Here is a 22,299-nt window from a genome sequence, read left to right on the forward strand (position 1 = left end):
AAGTCCACAATTCTGATTCCATACACTTTTTAGTCAACTTCTGCTAATTGCTCCTTATGGTCCTTTAGCTCTTCAGTTAATATTTCTATGTCTCTGTAAATGGGAAACAAATATAGTGGCTAAAGTGAACTATAAACAATTCCATCCAATCAATAGGGTGTGGAGGGGAGGGGTGTAATTTCACTGGCAACAACCTTGAAACTGAATTGTGGACTGCATCTTCAAATTCGACGTGAACCTTTGGTTTCCGAACAGAACCCTTTGTGTCCAATTGCTGATGATTGTGCATAGTGACTCAACAGAGGAAGCTTTTATTGTGGTTACTTAGACAACCTGCAAACGTGTCAGAGATGACGCCAGTGTTGTTGCCACTGGAGTGAGCGCTTGAGCCAAAAGAAAGGGCTTTTATAGGGGGTGTGAGTTGAGGATGATGCTAGCTCAACATTCAGCAAGTGGCACACACTTCTGATTTTTTTAAAAACAAAACAAAGAGGGAAGAGGAGGGTGGGTGGGGCGATACAGCAACAGCATCTTGTGTAGACGTATGCGTAGTTATAACTGTGAAATGCACTTTATTTTTTTGATGAGAAATGGCACAAAACAAATTACTTATCTGCAAAATACTGCTATAAATGATAATCAACATGCACTAATTAACTGAGACATTGTAAGACATTGTGTGGATGTGGTGTATATTTTTCCAAGTTGTTAGTTGTACTTTTTATTGCTTTGATTAGTTTGATGAATTTGAGAGATATTGTTAATTTTGTATTAAAAAGAATGTTCTGTGCATTATAAATAGACCCTGTGTCAGTTTGTTTATTCATTCACTCACATCCGTTCAGTGCCTCAACTCAACTGTTTCCATGGAGATATTTGTCTCAGCTGTACGGTTTCCATAGAGACTAATGTCTCAGAGTTTAGGGTGTGGTGGTGTGGTAGTGGTGGAGCGTCTGTGCAGTTTCCATGACGATCCCAGGATAGAGAAGAACTCACACAGAAGATATTTTTTTCTTCTTTTTATTTTAATCATGACAGGGTCAGAGTTCACTCTCTGGAGGTGTAAGAACACTAACCGTTAGTGTTTGTTTCACACACACACACACACACACTCACATACACCAACACACATGCACACTTCTCAGATCCTGACAACATACTTGACTCCAGGTCTGATATTTTCATCACTTAGCTATCCCCGTATGACGTCAAAGACAGTCTTCTGTCCATGCAATCCACGACTATCTCAAAATAGTCTTTAAGTAGTACTCAGCCTCTTGTCGTTTAGTGGAACCCTTCCTTCCCCTTCACATCCCCTTCTACAGGCTACACACATTCAAGATGAACTATTCACAGTTGTTTTGTTAAAAAGTATTAGTAAAAAGTAGAATGCCAACAGAAAGACTGAGAGAAGAAGAGACTGCAGTCTGAGAAGTTGCTATAGTCAGCTATTTATTTCACTTTCTGTGGCTTATTATATATAGAATGGTCAACCTAGTGTTTGTGTGTATACACCTGTTATATCAGTATGCAGGTATATATGTGTATAAGTATGTAAGGTGTGTATGTTAGATGGTGTGATCAGTAAATGAGTGTGTGTGTGCATGTGTGTGGTAAGTACAAGTAAATGTGTTGGGTAAGACTACATACAATTGTGTGTGTGTGTGTGTGTGTGTGTGTATGAGGCCTAGTCGGACCAGTCGTTGTCTTCCAGCTCGGAGTCGTCCTCGGAGTCGCTGTACTCGACGGCTATGCGTCGCGACAGGATGGTGGCCACGTCGTTGCCCACAGGCTCCCGCTTGGCCTGCTGTTCTTGCTGCTCCTGCACCTTCTTCAGCTGAATACCTGTGAATGCAACACACACACTGTTAGATATCGTGCACATACACACACACACATATTCCTGTTACTGTATCTCATGTAACGCACACACAAGCCCACGTGTCCATAGGATTACAGACACCTGAATAGACACACACACACACACACACACATATTAGTCAATATTCAGCTGCCTTAATCTAAAGGTACTCTGGCACAGCATCAGTACTTGTCCTGTGAGTGTGTGTGTGTGTGTGAACATTATATTCTAGCCTCCATTTTTCATAATTTCTAATGCATATTCACTGTACACAATTTCCAGATTAAAATGAGGGAAGCTGCTGCTGCTGCTTAATGAATGAATGCAGATGAAAGTGCAGGAAGGTCACAGAGCCACTGACAAGCTGTGAGTGTATGTGCGTGTGTGTGAGAGAGAGAGTAGAAGTAGTCAGAGACTTGTGACTCGAGGCTTCAGCTCATTGTCCTGCCTGCCTGCCTGGGGCAAGAGAGGTTGGTGAGTGCTTCTGTTGATTAGATAACTGACTGTCATTGTCAGTGTTTTAAGTGTTTTAACGGCTGTAGGGCTTATATATCGTACACCCGTCACATCGTGGCATCAAGTGCAACGCAAGTCTTGTTCCTATCTTTCACCCAACGCAGTGATTGGTTTTTGCGAAGCGTTTGAGTTCATAAGTTGTCAAATGAAGATTGCGCACCCATGGGCATGTCAATGAAAAAAATAGGTGTGGTCAGGTGCATGAACAAAAATCACTATTTTAATGCCACTAAAAATGACAACACCACTGACCAAGAAAAACCTGTTCTAAAGTGAAAAGCGCATGTAAAGCTATTTTAAGGGCCCTGTCACAAAATGTAAGCATCCTTAGCAACGTGTCCCAGGCAACGACTCGTCTGCTTGGATGAATATCCTTAGGATTTTTATTCGGTCATTTGAATATTATTTGGGGTAAGTGTTGCTTTTTTCAGGCTATGTTTTCGAATGTAACCCCTTGTCAGTCAATAGTGAAAGTAAAAAACTAACTGTTTTTTTTCCTACAAGACCGTGGTGAAGTTGGTTTTAGGTTGGATATTCGACTAGGTGAAACCAGCCACAATGAATATCCGTTGAATATCCAACCAACTAACTTCGCCACAATGCCTGAGTTCAAATACTTGGCAAGTGCAGATGCATGTAGACTATACACACACATTTTAGTAAAGCAATCTTTAATGGAATTCTTGTATTGCACAGTTTGGTGTGCAGATTCCTTCTGCAGAGATTTGCTTACTCAACCTCAAAATACCTAGCCTCGTTGACACCAGATTCTTCTCAATTGAGAGTGGGTCTGGAAAGGGTTCATTGACTTACTACTTCCAGCAGGGGCTTAACTAACAGTGAAATTAAACTTAAATTTGTGCATTAAACTCTTACCAAAATTCAATTCCAAAGAAAATACATATGCATGCCAGATAAGATTGTAATTCTGTGCCCAGTTTTTAGGAATATTGGAAATAGGTATCAATGGCCTGTTGGCCAGACGGATCTGATTCCTGATCCCCAAATTTGCCAAAGGGGGATCAGGAATCAGACCATGGGTTTCAGACTGTCAAAATAGGGCCCATAATGTTATTGGTTATCTGACTAGTATAGTGTTACAGGCAAGCTAACGGTCTTAATGTTATTGGGGAGCTGACTGGTATAGTGTTGTTGGTGAGTTGACTGGTATACTGTTATTGGTGAGCTGAATGGTATAGTGTTGTTGGGGAGATGAGGGCTATAGTGTTGTTGGGGAGATGAGGGCTATAGTCCTCCTGCTTCGATGACTGCCTGTCTGCATGATATAAATCTGTGGATGACTAACAACTACCTAAAACTGAACAGTAACAAGACTGAATTACTTGTTCCAACATTGCCTGCTCCACCAAGGTGAAGAGTCTTGGTGTTATACTAGACAGCACACTTTCATTCACTGCCCATATTAACAGTGTGTCTCACAGCGCCTTTTTCCATCTGCGCAACATCACAAGACTGCGCCCCTCCCTCAGTCAGCAAAGTGCAGAAGTACTTGTAAACGCCTATGTTACATCCCACATTGATTACTGCAACTCCATCTTCTCTAGCATTCCACATAAATCACTCCATCGCCTCCAAATAATTCAGAACTCTGCAGCCAGGATAGTAAGTTAGTGAGAGAGTCCAGTTTAAGATCCTACTGTTGACATATAAGGCCCTGCATATAACCTTGCTCCCAATTACATCACCGACCTCTTGGAGAGCTACACCCCTTCCCGCTCGCTGCGATCCTCATCAGCTGGTCTGCTCAAGGTGCCCAAGATGAACCTCAGCACCATGGGAGAGAGAGCGTTCTCCCACACAGCCCCAAAGCTATGGAACTCACAACCAAACGACATCAGGCAGTGTGAATCCACTGCCCAGTTTAAAAAGGAACTGAAAATCTCTTCAGACTAGCCTATGGACTATGATATATATATATATTTTATAATTTTTCTCCCTTTTTGATATATATTTTTTCCTTCTATTTGTTTTATCTGTGAAGCGACCTTGGGTGTCCTGAAAGGCAAATAAAATGTATTATATTTATTATTATTATTATTATAGTGTTGTTGGGGAGATGAGGGTTATAGTGTTGTTGGGGAGATGAGGGCTAGTGTTGTTGGGGAGCTGTAACTAAGGTAGTGTAGATAGCTGACTGCTGTGATAGCTGTAGTGGATAAATATCTGTAATATAAACAGTGATGGGCAAGCTCATATGGGCAGTGGTAGTGTAGTGGTTAAGGAGCTGGGCTTGCGTGCAGTAGCCTGAAAGTTGTGGGTACAATTCCCGGCTTCCACTGTTGTGCCCTTGAGCAAGGCACTTAACCCCAAGTTGCTCTGGGGACAATGTAATCCCTTGTAATATAGTTGAAATATGTAAGCCACTTAGACAACAGTGTGAAATAAATGTAAATGTAAATCTAAAAGCTACAAGCTACTCTATTAAAGGAGAAATCTGGTGATTTGCATAAAGATCTCCGTTTCTCAAGGTCACCGAGTACTGTCGGTATGAAAAACCCCCAATCGGTTTTACTTGAAAAATTGCCAGATTTCTTCTTTAATAGAGTAGCTTGTAGCTTAGCTCGCCCATCACTAAATATAAATATAGTATATATATAGAGGTGGTGTTGGGCTGGTTAGACTGGGTAGTTTGTGTGTATTGTGTAAGTGTGCATGTTTGTATTGAAATGTGCATGTGTGTATGTGTGTGTGTGTATGTACAAAATTGTCACAAAATGTGCAGAAGGCTTTAGTTTAGCTTAGGTCGTTGACTTGTAACAACATGAACCTACATTACCTACATTAAAGCAGCACTAAACAAGATTTGCTCTGGGGGTCCCCCTACAGTTGAGAAGCGCAATAATAAATTAACTAAATCTGTCTCTTGCAACAAAGTATGAACATAACTCAGATATGATATAGAGGGAATGTACCCACAGCAGTCTGTAGAAAAATATCTCAGAATTCCTGTAGCATAGCATCTCTTTTCCATTTAGATTTGGTGGTGGTGGGGGGGGGGGCAGTGTTCCACTCAGACAATAGCAGAAGTGCTGTTCATCATGTTATGAAGTTATGTGCCATCAAAATGGTTTTGGAAATGTTATGTTAAGTTAAAAGAAAACTGTTAAGGGTGCTTTTACCTGACAACTGAAGTCCATTATATGTGAGGAATATATCATTTTACTACTACTTTTGTTTAATTATCCAAATACATGGATAATCCTGATGATTGCCGGTGTTAGTGTTAGTTAGTTATGCTAGTGTTGGTACTGTTGCCCACATACCCATGCGTATGGCAGCAAGCAAGTCGCTGCGGGCATCGTTGGTGGGCTCGGCCTCGCTGGGCACTGGCGGAGCTTTGAAGGTGGCAGCATGGTTGGCACTAGGAGGTGGAGGTGGAGGCCCAGGTGGGGGTGGTGCCACCATTGGTCCAGACATCGGTGGGGGAGGAGACATGTAGCCCATTTGTCCAGGGTGGCCAGTAGGCAGGACCGATCCCGCTGGAGGCATGGCAAAGGCAGTCTGTGCTGAGGGGATGAGGGGCCCGGGAGGAGGAGGGGGGGGCCCAGTGTTCATGTAATCCATGCTGAGAGGGGGAGATGGGGGGCAGGAAATCAGCACAAAACAGCAACAGCAGCAGCAGACACAACAACAACTGCAATAAGGCAGCAAATAAATGGACTTCAGAGTACTGTTCACTACAGCATGTTCCAAATAGCACAGCAAAATATAAATATCCAACAAACTGAAAGTGGAAAGGAAAAAAACCTCCATCATAGCTGAGATTAACCACAAGATGGCGACATATCCACACGTGTCTATGGGAAAAGTAGAGTGCAATATCTGGCATATTTCCATAGGAGATTAGATTAAAGATTAAGTCACTGGATATTACAGTATGAGCAGGACTCAACCAATCCTAGCTGCTATTGTTTTAAATGGCCAACACAGGAATAGTGGCAAATGGGTTCAGGTCAAAGATAGTGCCGGAGGAGATTTGTTGATGCTGATAAGTGCGGACATGAATCCTTATATATCTCCCCACGGTGTTGCACAACTGACAGACAGGACTACTAGGCATCATAATTAATGTTACGTGTGAACTCATGCTGTCAAAAACAAAGCCGCAATTACAAGGCCTAACGATCCTTGTTGTATTTAGCCCCGTAGCATTGGCTTTTCTCACTGATGCTGTTTAAAAATGCATTCGTTTTTAAATGAGGTGCATATGATATGCCTATGGCTCAGTCAACAGACTATGGGCAAGCAACACCAGGGTCAAAGGTTCAGTCCCTAGGAGATGGGTTCTAATCTCATGCATGAAGATAAAATAAACAGCCACCTTTGAATTTGAAATCCCGTTTTGCGTATGAAAACATGAAACAAAAAGACTGATATTCTTCTACTATCTTTTTTGTTTTATCTTAATGAAATGAACAGCCTTTGTTGGATTTGTAATCACTTAGCGTGTAAAGCAGGCAAGTGACCCTATTTTGATGTCACAAAACATTGGCGGCCTCAATCATTCACAATATGCTGTGAGAGATAATGCACCTCATATCAGCAGTAACATCCAGTTGAGCGCAGTCTTTTTCCCAAATGTCCTAGCAAGCTAATTATTTTGTTTGACTAACTTGTTTGACTGGTTGTTTTGCTACTTTGTTTGGAACGTTGATCAAGCATTATTACCCATGAGGATATCTCATGCGGGATGTTTATTTTTACATAGCTAGATTGTAATGAAGGATCCGATTATTTACTTAACTTGGATATCATGGGGGTTTCCATATTTTTTTTAATTTAATGTATATATTTTTTTTATGTACTGCACTGGTCAAAATATACCCAATTTCTCAGCCGACCCCAAGGCTGGGAAACGATGGTGTAAAAGCATTTGCCAAGAAGACTGATATTCTTCTGCTAGCTTTTTCACTTGGTTTCAACAAGTAGGGAAAGTCCAAAGAAAAACAAAGCTCTGCCAAAACAGTAAAGATCCCTATCCATTTTAATTACTACAACAACCACTATTGATTGCTGGCACATCTCACAGCAGTGTCCTCCTACCTGTAGTCCACAGGGGGGAGAGGCACAGACCCATTGAGGGTGTCCGTCGGTGGAGGAGGAGGAGGAGCCTGGTGTGGCCGGCCCAATGTTCCGCTGCGGTACGCCATGGGTCCGCCCCGTGGGTCGAGCTCCATGCCAGCGAGGGCATGGCCAGAGAGGCCCATGAGGCTCGGGGGCGGGCCCGAGTAGGTGTGGGCGTGGCCGGCATGGTTGGGCGTATTGGGGTAGTGGTGGTCCATGTGGTCAGCTGCATGAGCCCTATGGAATGAGAGAGGAGATGGTTGAGGAGACGGTTTACTACAAAAGGCTGCGGGAATTCACCGGAACTCAACATTCATACCACTCCCTTCAATCAGTATTATTTTCTGTAATAATCTGATTTGTACTGTTAAACCTTAGTGTGTCTTACACTAACCAGGTAAGAAGGGAGAGGAGAGCGGCTAAAAACATTTTCAATGAAATATGTTATGTAGAAGGGGGTCACTTGCGCTTCAGCCTGGTTGGTGCTCACGGAACAGGACGCAGAAGTTAAAAGAGGAAACCCAAGGTCTAGCTAGAACCAAGGAGCGGGACCGGAGCACACAACGCTTTAAGTGATTTTTATTAGCCTAGTGCAAACGTTTCGACGCCCTAGGCTAATAAAGTGTGAGTACTGTCTGTTCTCTTGGGACTAACGTGCTCCTTCTGAGCACCCTCTGCAGTGCAGAGCAGTGCAGTGACTGTGTTTGTGTGTGTGTGTGTGTGTGTGTGTGTGTGTGAGTACTGTGCATCACTTGTTCTCTTGAGACAGTGATCCTTCAGTGCAGTGCAGTGCAGTGACTGTGTTTGTGTGTGTGTGTGGCTTTAAAATCTGTATTTATATTTGAGGTGGGCTGCTATTCCAAACTATTGAAATATCAACCACTGGTAGATCTCACTGGTAGGTCTCATTTACCAGCTTGGATAGCACTGTAAGCTAAGAGCTAAGCTAATAACTCTGATGTTTGGAGGTTTAGGCCATGTCCATAATAATGTGGTCAGGTGGATGCAGTTAGGGGGGGCTGCAAAAAAAGATGCAAAATTCTGCTCTGTCTCAGCCATCATAAGGAGCATGCAAATATGGAGACGGAGATGTTTTGTTTATCCTTAATGTGTTGAGTATTATAAATGGAAGGACATGTATGTAAATGCATGTAAATGTATGTGAGCCATGTAGACCTGTCACCTTGTCAATGTGTGTGTGTGTGTGTGTGTTTGGGTGTGTGTGTATGTGTGTAAGTCCTGTGCATCACCTGTTCTCTGGGGACAGTGATCCTTCTGAGGACCCTCCGCGGTGCAGCGACTGCGTGTGCCGGTGGTCTGGGCGCAGCTCCTTGTCAAAGGCCATCATGTTCCATTCCTGCCGGCGGTTCCGAGCCTTTCGCACCTTCTTCACCTCGCGCTGTAAGGTTCCGTCCACACAACGCTTCTGCTCCTGGGAGCGAGAGGGGAGGGGGGATGAGAGAGAAAGAGAGACTTTTAAAAGACTTGACTTCAAAACATTTGAATGCAATAAAACAAATCAAATCAGTGACCAAAAGGAAGAATGCAGCGGCCAGACCCAACTGAGGTCAAGTGGAGTCCACAAAGCCCCAATGCAGAGCACAGAACCAACCGCACCTTCTGCTTTCTCCTCTCCTTCCTCTTGTCCTCCGTGTCCTGCAGCATCTTCTCCTTCCACAGGTCAAAGAAGTACGACGGGTCTGTGTAGAACTTCAGGCCCTCTTTACCATCATCCCTGCAAAACAGAAACAGCTCCGACTGTAACAATCAATTGCTACTGCTGTCTAGTGCTACACCCTGCTATGTTTGAGGTAATAACATTGAACAATAGCTATGTTATTACTAAAGTAATAATATGGAATAACAGCAATGTTATTACTAAGAATGATATCCTTAACTGTAGTATAGACATTTGGTCACTTTATTTAATATAATATAATTTATATAATATGAAATGAACAGCAAGGCATAAATATAGCCACGTCCATGCATTCAGTACAATTACTATGCTCCAGATTACTACTAACAACAAAACACTGACTGTTCTAAGTGATAAAAATGCAGTCCTCAGAAATATGGAATACATTAATAAATAAGCAACAACATTTGTCCCTAAGACATGTAAATGCACCTGAAGTACATTTGCAACACTAAAGTATTTATATGTGGCCCACATCCATGGAACAGGACAAGACCAACCTTGTAAACTACTTTGGATGCTCTGAAGTATTCATGACTGACCCACATTTATTATTATGTAAAGTCAGAGCCCAGAACTCAGGGAGGGTAGTCATGTACTTTGAGAACGAGTGAGACAGAGAGAGAGTGAGAGAGAGAGAGAGAGAGAGAGAGAGAGAGAGAGAGAGAGAGAGAGAGAGAGAGAAACAGACATAGAGAGAAACAGACATAGAGAGAGAGAATTTGTGTGTGCATGTGTGTGTGTGTGTATGTATTCATGGTATGTGAGAGGCGGACATAATCTGTGTGTATGTGCATGTGCGAGTATATATTCTGAGGAGAAGGCTTGGGGCTTGTCAGTGTGTGTCTGCGCGTGCGTGCGTGCGTGCGTGCGCATGTCTGTGTGCAGACAAATGGGCTTGTCGATGTGTGAGAGACGGAGAGATGAAGAGAGGGAAAGAGACAGGGTTATAGCATAAAAGAGGAGGATGAAGAGAGGGAAAGAGACAGGGTTATAGCATAAAAGAGGAGGATGCAAAACTAAAAGGATGCGGGACAAAAAGATGGAGAGAGCGAGAGCACTGTACTGCTGTTGAAAGAATAGAATATAAAGGCAAGCTGACTGCATGCCATGGGAGAGGAGTGAGGAGTGAGGAGTGAGGGGTCTCACGTGTTGGGGAAGGTAGTTATAGTTTGGGATGGCACAGTGGAGAAGAGAAAGAGAGAGACAGACAGACAGAGACTAAGAGAGAGTGAGCGAGAGATAGAGAGAGAGGGAGGGAGGGGAAGAGAAAGAGGGAGAGAGATGGGAGCTAGGGAGTGTGAATGGTGTGTGTGTGTGTGTGTGTGTGTGTGTGTGTGTGAGTGAGAGAGAGAGAGAGAGAGAGTCTAACCTGTAACATGAAAGATTATTGAGTGGTGGGGGCTTGTCACTCAGGTTGTACATCTCCTTGACAGGAATGGGAACGCTGCTCTTGGATACCACCTGCTGGTCCTGGTGGGTAGAGCTCTTAAATGCCTTCTTCATGTTTATGTCCTGGAGGGAGACTGCAGAGATAAAGGACAGACAAGCAGAGTGAAAGGGAAAGAGAGAGAGAGAGAGAGAGGGAGAGAGGGAGACAGAAAGGGCATCCAATAGAGAGAGAGAGAAATGGAGAGAGAGGGAGACAGAAATGGAGAGAGGGAGAGAGATCCAGACAGATAGAGGAAGAGAGGAAGAGAGCAAACAGAGAGAGACAAGAGAATGAGAGAGAGGGAGCGATCCAGACAGATATAGAGAGATAGACAGGAACAGAGAGAGAGAGAGAGAAATAGCAGCATACATTGAGTGAAAAAGACAAGAGAGAGAAAAGAGAGAGAGAAAGAGACAAAAGAAAAAAAGGTTACATTTCATCCTTAACCACAAAGCTCCAGTTCCATACATCCAATCCATCCCCATATTGATCGCCCTGGTCTCGAGTAACCGTAGCTGACAGACACACTGGCACACAGACCCCCTCACCCTTTCTGATACCCGTGCCAGAGATCCACCCTATCCCACCCCACCCCCCTCTCCCCAGACACTCTGACTCACCCTCCTCCACGGTGGAGTCCAGCTGGGTCACCTTGATGGCCAGCCGGTCGATGCGGTCCTGGAGAGAGTTGGCCCGCAAGTAGAAGGTATTGGCCTCATTGAAAAGCTCCCCAAAGATGTCCTCTGCATGTTTACCTACCCAAACACACACACACACACACACATGTTGGAGTTAGGTGAAGGTTCATACACAGTGTGACATGTTAAAGGACTAAAAGTTCAAGGATTCAGTTTGAGGATTCCTGAATTTAGATCATGTGGTCAGTGCTTCAAATATTCAGGTCAAGCATTCTAACACAGAGGTGACCTTGTGCATCCTGACACTCTGTTACCAAAGGGTTTACCAGCTCTGCGAAATCCGTACACACAGGCTTCATGACACTGGAGATTGACCAAGGGTCAGACGGATGGCCAACCAATCGTCTCTATGTCTCTCTCTCCTCAATGCTGTACCCCACAGATGGCCACAATGTGATTCATATCTTTCAGTAATATGACTGTGAAAGTGAAAGTGACTTGTGATTGGGTGGTTATGGCTCTTACATTGTTACATCACTGGGGCTGCTGGAAGTTCTCTCACTCCACAGACAATTTATTCTGGGTGTGATAAAAGTACTTAAAGCCAGAACCAGAACTAATTTGTTATTAGGTGTTCCTTCACCTTGATGATTATTTTAACTTGAATTTGAACCCTTTTATGACTGGTGTGGTCATGTTATGATCACAGACTCTATAAGGTTATATTTCACGGTTGACCTACGTACGTGCACTGTAAGTTCATCATGTACTTCACGTTTTGTTTCATAATTCATCACTTTGAATAGCTAGGTGGGTGGATACAGTACCTCCTTCCATCCTATCTGATCAATAACACTTTATATAGGCTGAACTCATTCAATAATAACAAATCAGTCAACACGAGCCAAGAGTCACTGGATGGCTGACCGGTTACTGAGAATGGAGTCAATACACAAAACCAATGGACAAAAACACACACACACACACACACACAATGACTGCTATTTATGTAAGAAGTCACACAGGATACCTTCAGGGAAATATTTACAGGAAGGAAGAGAGGTCAGGTACCTTAAAGTCTCTCAACTTTGTCCGCTATGCACACGCACACACACACGCACACGCACACACGCACACACACACGCACACACACACGCACACACACACGCACACACACACACACACACACGCACACACACACACACACACACGCACACACACACGCACACACACACACACAGGATCGATTACACAATATCTAATTTCTATCTCTTTTTCTTACATAGATACACACCTTAACAAGCAACAAGCAAACATCTACATGAGCATACACATACCTCACACATACCTGTATAAGCATACACACGCACACACACACACACACACACACACACACACACACACACACACACACACACACACACACACACACACACACACACACACACACTTCCTCTGTCCCTGGCTATACCCTGGAGGGCTTTGTGTTCAGTCATTTATATTTAACCTACACAGCTGCTGCTGGAAGGTCTGTGTCCGCAACAGGAATTCACAATAAAGCTACAAACACACGCACATGCACACAGACACACACAGACACATACACACACACACACACACACACACACTTCTCTCTCTCTCTAGCCATTGACAAACAGACAGTGATACTAATGCACAATTTCTATCTCTTTTCCTTATATGATGTTGACTCAAAGAGAGACAAACACATACACAGAAAGAAAGAAAGAAAGAAAGAAAGAGAAACGAATGATGAATAACGTTGAGAGTGGGAAGCAAGTAGAATAGAGATGTTGGCCAAAGTTCAAATCTTTCAGTGGAGGAGTAGGTGTATTGCTGGGTGCTGTGCACAATGTTGCGGTGTGTGTGTGTGTGTGTGTGTGTGCGCACATGCGTTGGTGGGTGTTATGTGTAGTTTGGGCTGTGTGTGTGTGTGTGTGTGTATGTATATGTGCTACTGTATACTTTCTGATGTGTGTGTGTGTGTGTGTGTGTGTATGTGCTACTGTATACTTTCTGATGTGTGTGTGTGTGTGTGTATGTGTATATGTGCTACTGTGTACTTTCTGATGTGTGTGTGTGTGTGTGTGTATTGTTTGTTGTTTATTCTGATTGGGTGGGCTGGGGCCCATGGGTATGGGGGGTGTGGATGCATTGAGACGCCGCGGGCACAGCTCCATCTATCTAATGCTGTTACACTAAACCAATCAATACAGGCAATCTCACAGGCACACACACACACACACTCATCACAAAGTACGCACAAACACACATGCTGACACACAGACACTTCAAAAAGTCATCACTAAGTGGTGTGTCTATACACACAAAAAAACACATTCCACATTCATACTTACACACTAACAACATGTATGCACACTTACACACATGCACAGACACACCTAGGTACCAACATGTGTTACATGACTTCATTTACAGTCTGTCATCGCAACCAAATCAAATAAAGCGTAGAGAACATTCAGTCCCATCTTACTAGTGTGTGTGCGTGTATGCGAACATATGACTGCATCACGACTGCAGTGACACACACACACACACACACACACACACACACACACACACACACGTTCACACAGAAAAAGCTGAAATCACAAGTGACAAGCTTGGCCCATGAGTGGGAGCGGAGCGGAGCACAGAGACAGACAGAGACGAGAAGAGAGGTGGGGGGGGGGACAGGACCAGTGCTGATGAGAGGGTTTGGACAGGGAAAGAGGAGAATCAGCCCTCGCTCGCCAGAAACTGGGCTGCGCTCCTCATCAGCATCAGCCAAAATGGTGCGGCTGGAAGCAATGGAATGAGCTTACAGGACGGAAACTGTAAGACCCAAAATGAAAGGCTTAGCTCATACTGGTTTCTCTCTCTCTCTGTCTGTCTGTGTGTGTGTATATGTGTGTGTGTGTGTGTGTGTGTGTGTGTGTGTACATGAATGTGTGGGAGAGTTATCGGGGGAGTGTGGTTGCGTGGGATGTGTGTGTGTGTGTGTGTGTGTGTGTGTGTGTGTGTGTGTGTGTATATTCGCTTTGTGCAAGAGAGGAAGATGGATCTGTGTGTGGGATGGAAGAGCAAGCACTTGAAGAGGAACATGATTTTGTGTGTGTATTATATGTGTGTGTGTGTGTGTGTGTGTGCGCATAGAGTGCGAGAGTGAGAAAGAGAGTGAAAGAAAAGAGAAAGAGAGAGTTGCTCCAAATCCTTCTCCCATAGACGCATACCAGCTCATACTGAGAGATTAGAGGCACCAATATGTGCAGATTACTGTAAGACAAGACCAGTGTGCCTCCTGAACAAAAGTACACCATTCTGCCATGTTTCCTACGTAGTACATGATTATGGGTCAAAGAACACATGATTACATTTGACATTTTATTACATACTATGAGACTACTGTAGTGTGTGTGTGTGTGTGGGGTGGGGGGTAGAATTACTGCTAGCTTGCCATCTTTAAAGGAACACACCAAGCATTTGGGAAGTATATTGGTATTTGTAGCCTATATGTTGCCTAACTATACTGGCCACCTCAATGAGTTATGTTAATCTAGGCTAATAGTGAGTGTGTCCGACTGGGTTACTGCACACACAGAGACAAGGAGGGTATGTATCATCTCATCTAACTCTGGGGTAGATGGTGAATACGTTGGGGTAATTAAGATGGGGGTAGTCTTGATCATAAGCAAAACAGTCCAAACAACCATTACAGAATCACCGCATCAAATGTCAGTATGTAGGCATACTGAGGTCACCTCTGTGTGTGTGTGTGCGTCTGCGTCTGTGTGTGTGTGTGTGTGTGTGTGTGTGCGCATGTTGTGTGTTTGAGTGCATGTGCATTTGTAGAACATGAGGCTTGGCAGATGTAGCCTCAGTTGGAGGTAAAGATGAGGTATTGTGTGTGTGTACTGAAGTGTGTGTGTGTGTATGTATTCATCATCTGTTACTCAGGGGTGGCATCTTGCTGAATCTGCTGTATGATATCACAGAGAAAATGGATTGTAGATGCGCGTGTCTTTGACCGTCAATGTGCCTTACTAAGGTTGTTGAGCTGTGGGATAATGGCCAAAAGTGAACGCAAGGCAAGCTGTGTGATGTGTGTTTGTGTGCATATGTTTGTACATTTATGCATGTGTGAGTCTGTGTGTACGTGCGTTTGTGTGTGTGTGTATGTCTGTGTATGTGATCATATGTTTGTACATTTATGCGTGTGTATGTCTGTGTTTGCCTTTGTGTGTGAGTGTGTGTGTACATACATTTGTGTGTGGACATGGGTGTTTGTGTGTACAGTATGTGTGTGCATATGCTTGCATGTGTGCATGTATATATGTGTGCGTGTGTGTGTGTGTGTGTGTCTTACTAAGGCTGCTGAGCTGGCGGATGATGGCTGAAAGGGTATTGTTCATCACACACTCCAGCTCACTGCCGATGCCCTCGGGCAGCTCCCCACGACACAGGTGCCGCGGCTCAATGTTCCTCTTCACCAGCGGCATGACTGCGCCTCAAGCCGTCCCCCACTAAAACAGACACACACACACACAAGGTCACATTTAAAGTTAGCAGAATCTTTAACAAAATTATAGGTACATCCAGGTGGCATCATTCAAAACAATTACCATTACCACAGCCTCGGAAAATATTGGTTAGCATATGTGAAGCTGAGATGATATGAGTGACACAGTACAACATGCGTATTACTATCACATTAAAGAGACCAGAAACCATTACACAGGAAAATATCAGCATACTGTACAAGTATGTTAACCTAGTAATGTGAACCTACAACATGAACTTATACCGCAGTGTAGCAGTGTTTCTTAACTGGTCTGGCTTTGGGACCCACAATTTCCCATGTTCATTTAGTCACGACCCATACACGACCCATATTTTTTTTAGCGTTCAAGCCAACAGATAAGGTGAGGCCTACTTGTTTGGAACATGCTGATGCAGGATATTAGGATATTAGATCTGACAAAGTAGCACTTAAAATGGGGGATTTTTCATTTATTTTTTACCCACAAGCTTCGCGACCCACTTTTGGGTCCCGACCCACCAGTTAAGAAACATTTATAGTATGCTACACTAAATAAATAAGTATATGAACTCCCTACATTTGTATGTTACACTGTCACGAAATGATGAATCTACTACACAAGTAAATCATGCTAATATAAACACCCACTACCTTGAAACAAATATACTACCTTGAAACAAATATATGAGCCCACAACACAATTATATTAGCCTAACATGGCAATATGAACCTACAGCATGATACTGTAACACTAATATAACAATATGAGTCATACAACATGGTTATGTTACTCTAACCTAACAATTTAAGACCTATAACATGATGCTGAAGCTTGGTACACTAACATATCACTCTAAAGCCACAATAGAGTTATATTATTCTAACGCAACAGTTCCCAAACTTTTTTTCCCGTGTACCACCACCTACATGCTGACTTGGCTCACGTACCCCCACCACCTGACACATAAAAACGTAACACATTCTAGTGAGGCATTCCAGGCATCATGTTTAATTAGCCGCCCTACATAATACCAAATATCAAAATCAAAATGTGCAACTGGTCTATGAGCTCTCACACTATAAAAACATCATGAAACACAAAGAACAAAGAGAACATAGGTTTAAGATTTAAAAAAATATATTTTTGAACACCTTTTCCGACATTGCCCTTTTCATCTCGCGTACCCCCTAGTGGAAATTCACATACCACAGTTTGGGAATCCCTGCTCTAACATAACAATATAAGACCTATAACATGATGCTGAAGCATTGTACACTACCATATCACTACAAAGCCACTCCATTTATATGTTACACTGATATAACAAAATGAAGCCGCTACATGAGGATGTTACTGTGTTACTACAGCGCTGCTCAGTGACACCCAGTATGAAATGGGACAAACGTGGCCGTGTTCGAACAGCCCAACAAGGCCTTCTGGGAAACATGTGAGAGACTGTCAATCAGGGGAAAAGCTTAAGGCATTAGGAGAAGAGGCTACAGTTGGGGCTAATCCTATTGATCCTGATCGCTGTCCAGCTGTAGGGTCAACACCAATCGCACACAGTGTGTGTGTGTGTGTGTGTGTGTGTGTGTACAGCCAGTGTGGGGACATGGCACAGAAGGCTTTAATCAGCACAATCCACTATGGAGGGAATCACTAACAGAACATGATTTGTTGGACTCCATTTTATCCCCTGTTTAATAGTATGTAACACCAGAAAGCTTTTTCTGCTATGCATTCTACTTCACCTGTGTAAACGTACCCAATGTCACAGATTTACAAACAAAACATTTGTTGACAATCCTCTCTTATTACCAGACAAACAAACAAACAAACAGTTGTATAAGTATAAGTGAGGTGAAGCACACACTAATCCTGGCGCAGTGAGCTGCCTGCAACAACAGCGGCGCTCGGGGAGCAGTGAGGGGTTAGGTGCCTTGCTCAAGGGTACTTTAGCCGTGCCTACTGGTCACATGCCACCTGCCATTACCTGTCAATCACTGTCAAAACTCAAACGATGGAGTCGTGGTTGAAGCGTAGCGGTAATTCTTGTGAAAACACAGAGGGACAAGTGGCAAAGAAGGCCAAACCAGAGCTGGCGAAATTAGGGGGTACTTGGCTGAAAAAATATTTCACAGGGGGTACATCACTGAAAAAGGGATGAACCACTGGTATAGATCTTACTATTGTCACTGTTAGGTAAATAGAAACACAAATAGCCATTAAGCAATATTGTTGGAGAGACTGCTAGTAATCAATGAAGAGGTGGGTGTTGGAGGGGGACACAGTGGCCATCTTATCTGGCCCACTTCCCACTTCCTGTTTTTCCCCTCTCCACCCAGCTTCCTGCTTCCTGTTCCTCCCTGTCACATCTCTTCACACTTCCTGTCTTCCCAATGGGTCAGAACAATAAAGCAACACACTCACTCACACTCTCTCTCTCTCTCACACACACACACACACACACACACACACACACACACACACACACACACACACAGCACAGCACAGCACAGCACAGCACAGGGTCTGATGTGTACATGTCACACCCCATTCTAGACCAATAACCACATAAACATGAGACACATATGTTCATTATAGAGTCAATGTTTTTTTGTTTTTACAACAAGCCACCATTGCTTTTATGGTCTTTGAGAAACTCCAACAAAATGTATTCCAACCACAACAGAAGACAGTCATAGACCATTATGATTATTTAGGCTTTGTTTTGACTGAAGGGAACATGCATGTCCTTCTCCTTCTTGGCTAAGTTATAATGGACATGGACGTAAACAATAGACTTGCCCCGAAGTCAGAAATGAACTACACACTGCCTTCCTGTTTTAAGTACAACTATTTAACCTGCACCTTATAGCTGAGCATGACAGACAAATCATATGAATGTGATATAGAATATAAGCACTGAAGCAAAAGGGAAAAAAGGAAGAGGATATATTATTATTTCTCTTCCTTATAGCTTACATACAATTACATGTTTAATTGCTCAGATGTCCCTTAACAAGACAAGCATCATACTTGAAAACAAAAATAATTGAAGTTGAAGAAGTTGCTGACACAGATGACTTACTGACATGCAATAGTGACTTGTGACAATAAGAGCATTAAACACAGGTTTTCCATGATGCAAAGCTATTGATTCTTGAAAAAAATCATTCAGTATTTTAAATCTAGCCATCTGCTATCAATATGACACTATTAACAGTGGCCTGATGTACGCAAAATAACAATGCTGCTGACACAAAATCAAAAGAGCTTTGACATCACAGGCCTTTTTACTGCAATTTCACTGTGTTGTGTATCACCATGGCTAAATTAAATTTTCTTTGCTGGCCATACATTTTTTTGTAGAGAGTCAATAGTGTTCATTCTATTATGCTTTGTTTATTGCTTCCTGTCTGGATCCATTTTTGTCTTGTTGCAACAAATGGAGTGAGTGTTTGTCTTTTAAAACAATGGATTCATCCATTCAATGAGTCACCACAGACCTTTACATAAACTTAAAATAGAAGGATGAAAGTGCTGAAAATAAAACAGAGAATATTAAGCACCAGACATACACAGAACTCCAAACGACTTAGAGGGACATCACTAAACCAAACAGCAAATGGAAGCCTCATCTGACACATAATGCTGAACATCACCCTGCCAGAGTCTCGCAGTTAACGTTACAGCAAAACACGCCCCTCTCAGCAGGACATATCTCACACTGTTTTTCCCCGCACACACACACACACAAACACAAACCCAAAACGGACACGACCCCCCACCACATCCCAACAGCTGCCACACAAAACGTCTCACAAAAATCCCACTTGAGAGAAGTCAACACAAAATGCAACAGGGAGAGAGGCAGAGGAGAGAGAGAGAGAGAGAGAGAGAGAGAGAGAGAGAGAGAGAGAGACACACATACACACACACACACACACACACACACACACACACACACACACTTCACATGACCTGCTCCTAAGATTCGAGCTACTGTGCTGTGCTGACCACCACATCATGACATATGATCAAACTGAGCAGAGGCATGAACAGCCAGCTCCTGGGCGGAAAATAAATCACGGCCAACATGCAATTAGGCTCCGGGCTGCGAGTGCCATTGTCGTAGCCTAATGAAGTAAAAGCGTGGGTTTGCCCGTCGGCCTCACACTGGCTATAGGGGAGTTGTTAGCACTGCAAGCTGTTAGCGCCTCTAGCTTTCCATTCAGTTTAGTGGGCCCAGCCACCCAGCTAGCCACAGCCTACAATTATCACATATTGTATTGAATTAGGGGGAGAGCTGGGAGGGCAACGCTGGGAACAGACAAAGGAAAGGGGAGTGTGAGAAACAGAGAGAGAGAGAGAGAGAGAGAGAGAGAATGTGAATGTGTGTATGACGGAGAAAAAGCACAGGCAGCATTTGTGCTTAGAAAGTAAAGGCAGAGAGGAGAGGAGAGGAGAGGAGAATCAGATCTGGGAGCAATAAGGCTGCGAAAGGGAGCATCTGTGAGTGTGAGTGTGTGTCAGAAAGAGGGAGAGAGAGTGATGTGTTGGGGGAGGGGGAACACAGACCTCGGGGGAAGCCACTCTCAAAGGTTCCTGGGACAATGGCGCTCTCCGTTCACACGGCAACAGAAGAGCTCTCCCATGCATGCCAGCCCAGCCCCCCTCCCTCCCTCTGTCCGACCTTCTTTAAGGTTGCCGTTCACTGGCCCAGTGAAAGAGTGAATCCTGCCATTTGCCTCCCTCTACCCCACACCACCCACCCAAAACACACACACACACACACACACTTTCCCAAGGCCGTTGCCAGCTCTCAGTGACAACTCTTCTGTCTGTTAGCACCCACACAGACTGGACCTACATTCACACTTGCACAAATAGAGAGAGAAAGAAATGCAAGCCTACACTCAGCTACCCACCAGAGTAACTTACCCAAACACACATACACAGACACACAAAGATAACCTCACACTAAGTGCAGGTTTTGCACTTAGTGGGATGCTAGCGGCTGGCTATACCAGCCCTAATCATTGGGACCCCTTGCCAGCCCAGCCTTTGAACTCCGCCAGAGGTCCATCCTGTTGGCCTCTGGGAGATGGTAGACTTCCTGTCTCGCTCACCCGGACCATAGCCCTATACTCTTCACCAACAAGGGAGAGGCGAGACCTCCAGTCCACACGACAGAGAGGCTGCGCATCGCCCTCCGAACGCAGGAACTCCATTAAGGTCGGAACAGAAAGAACATTACCAATTCATAAGCCAAGCATTTCTACAGCGATGCGCTCCTAGTAAAATCACATCAATATTGCATGGCGGAAACGTCAGGCGTGATGAGGACTTTACATGCCGACAGTTAAAAGAAGTAAGAAATGTCTTGTTTGAGATGAAACAAGAACATTGTTATTCACTTCACTACAAACATAACACTAAACGCACACATTTGCCTTCTCTGAAATGCAAGCTTCTATTGGACTATAGGTAAAGAATGCAAATGGCTGTCTACTCGTCCATTTGGTTGTTTATCCCATTCAGACCAGAAGTTGTCTGATATCATGTTTAACGCATAGCCTATGCGACTCCTGTGCAGTAGTCTGAGCTATTGTAAGTGACAGAATGACACACATTCACACACGCTCATACTCTCAACCTGCCCGGAGCGCCCCAACATACATCCCCGGCACAATAACCCTGAGTCGATGGTGACAACGATCAATTTGAGGTCCGCACAATTGCCGTCCACGACCCACATAGCGTTTTTGTTTATCAGAAAAGGCATTAGTTAGTCTCCCTGCGCCCGCGGCGTGACCAGTCAATAACTTTTCTCTGTTCTTAACGAGTTAACTGGAACAATATGAAATGAATAAAATACGAATTATTCTGGCTTTTTCATTCATTAAATTGCGTATTTCACATGCTGTAGGTGCGAGCGATAGTGAATCGCGACTAATCTCTGAATAAACATTGAGTCAAGTGGGGGTGCTATCCGCTACCCGCTGACATCTTGTAGTTTGAACGTCTGAATAAAATCAAAGTAAAGGAGCATCATTTGTCTATGCCAATACACAGAGCTAAATTATACAATCAAAGAACAAACTGCACATTGTAATAACGGTAGATATTATTGATGAAAACTCACCAATAATTAATTCTTAGGTAGAATTCAATTCACACGCATGTCCAGCGAGGCTCCAGTCCGGGCTGCCATCCTGTGTCCTCAGTAGTCTGACCACTCTAAACAATCCTGGCAGAGGCGGGACCTACCACCAAGCGTCGCCAATCAGCAATTCAGATTGGGGATTTAAGGCGCGACCACGTACCACCAAACCAATTACATCCATGGATAAATAATGAGTGACACATGACTTTCCCTGACTAAGCGTCAGGCAGGCTAGTAGAGGGTGGGTTCTGGCTGGTGAGAAATGTGAGGCACTTGCGGATTTGCAAACCATCCCAATTTTACTAGATCATACTTGGCCTCTAAAACTGTAATTCTAACG

General features: G+C 43.7%; 1 protein-coding gene across 1 annotated transcript; it reads right to left on the reverse strand.

Moving 5' to 3' along the window:
• Window positions 1-1,017: 1,017 nt before the first annotated feature.
• On the reverse strand, window positions 1,018-22,064 carry wasf3b (WASP family member 3b). Its single transcript, XM_042068485.1, has 9 exons — window positions 21,939-22,064; window positions 15,616-15,772; window positions 11,214-11,348; window positions 10,534-10,687; window positions 9,080-9,197; window positions 8,713-8,894; window positions 7,442-7,699; window positions 5,662-5,963; window positions 1,018-1,845 (listed from the first exon to the last, which is right to left on the reverse strand). Exons 2-9 carry the CDS (start codon window positions 15,746-15,748, stop codon window positions 1,688-1,690), a joined length of 1,440 nt encoding a protein of 479 aa, XP_041924419.1. The 5' UTR covers window positions 15,749-15,772; window positions 21,939-22,064; the 3' UTR covers window positions 1,018-1,687.
• Between the last annotated feature and the right edge of the window lie 235 nt (window positions 22,065-22,299).

Source organism: Alosa sapidissima, chromosome 17, assembly GCF_018492685.1.
Source record: "Alosa sapidissima isolate fAloSap1 chromosome 17, fAloSap1.pri, whole genome shotgun sequence".
NCBI classification, from domain to species: domain Eukaryota; kingdom Metazoa; phylum Chordata; class Actinopteri; order Clupeiformes; family Clupeidae; genus Alosa; species Alosa sapidissima.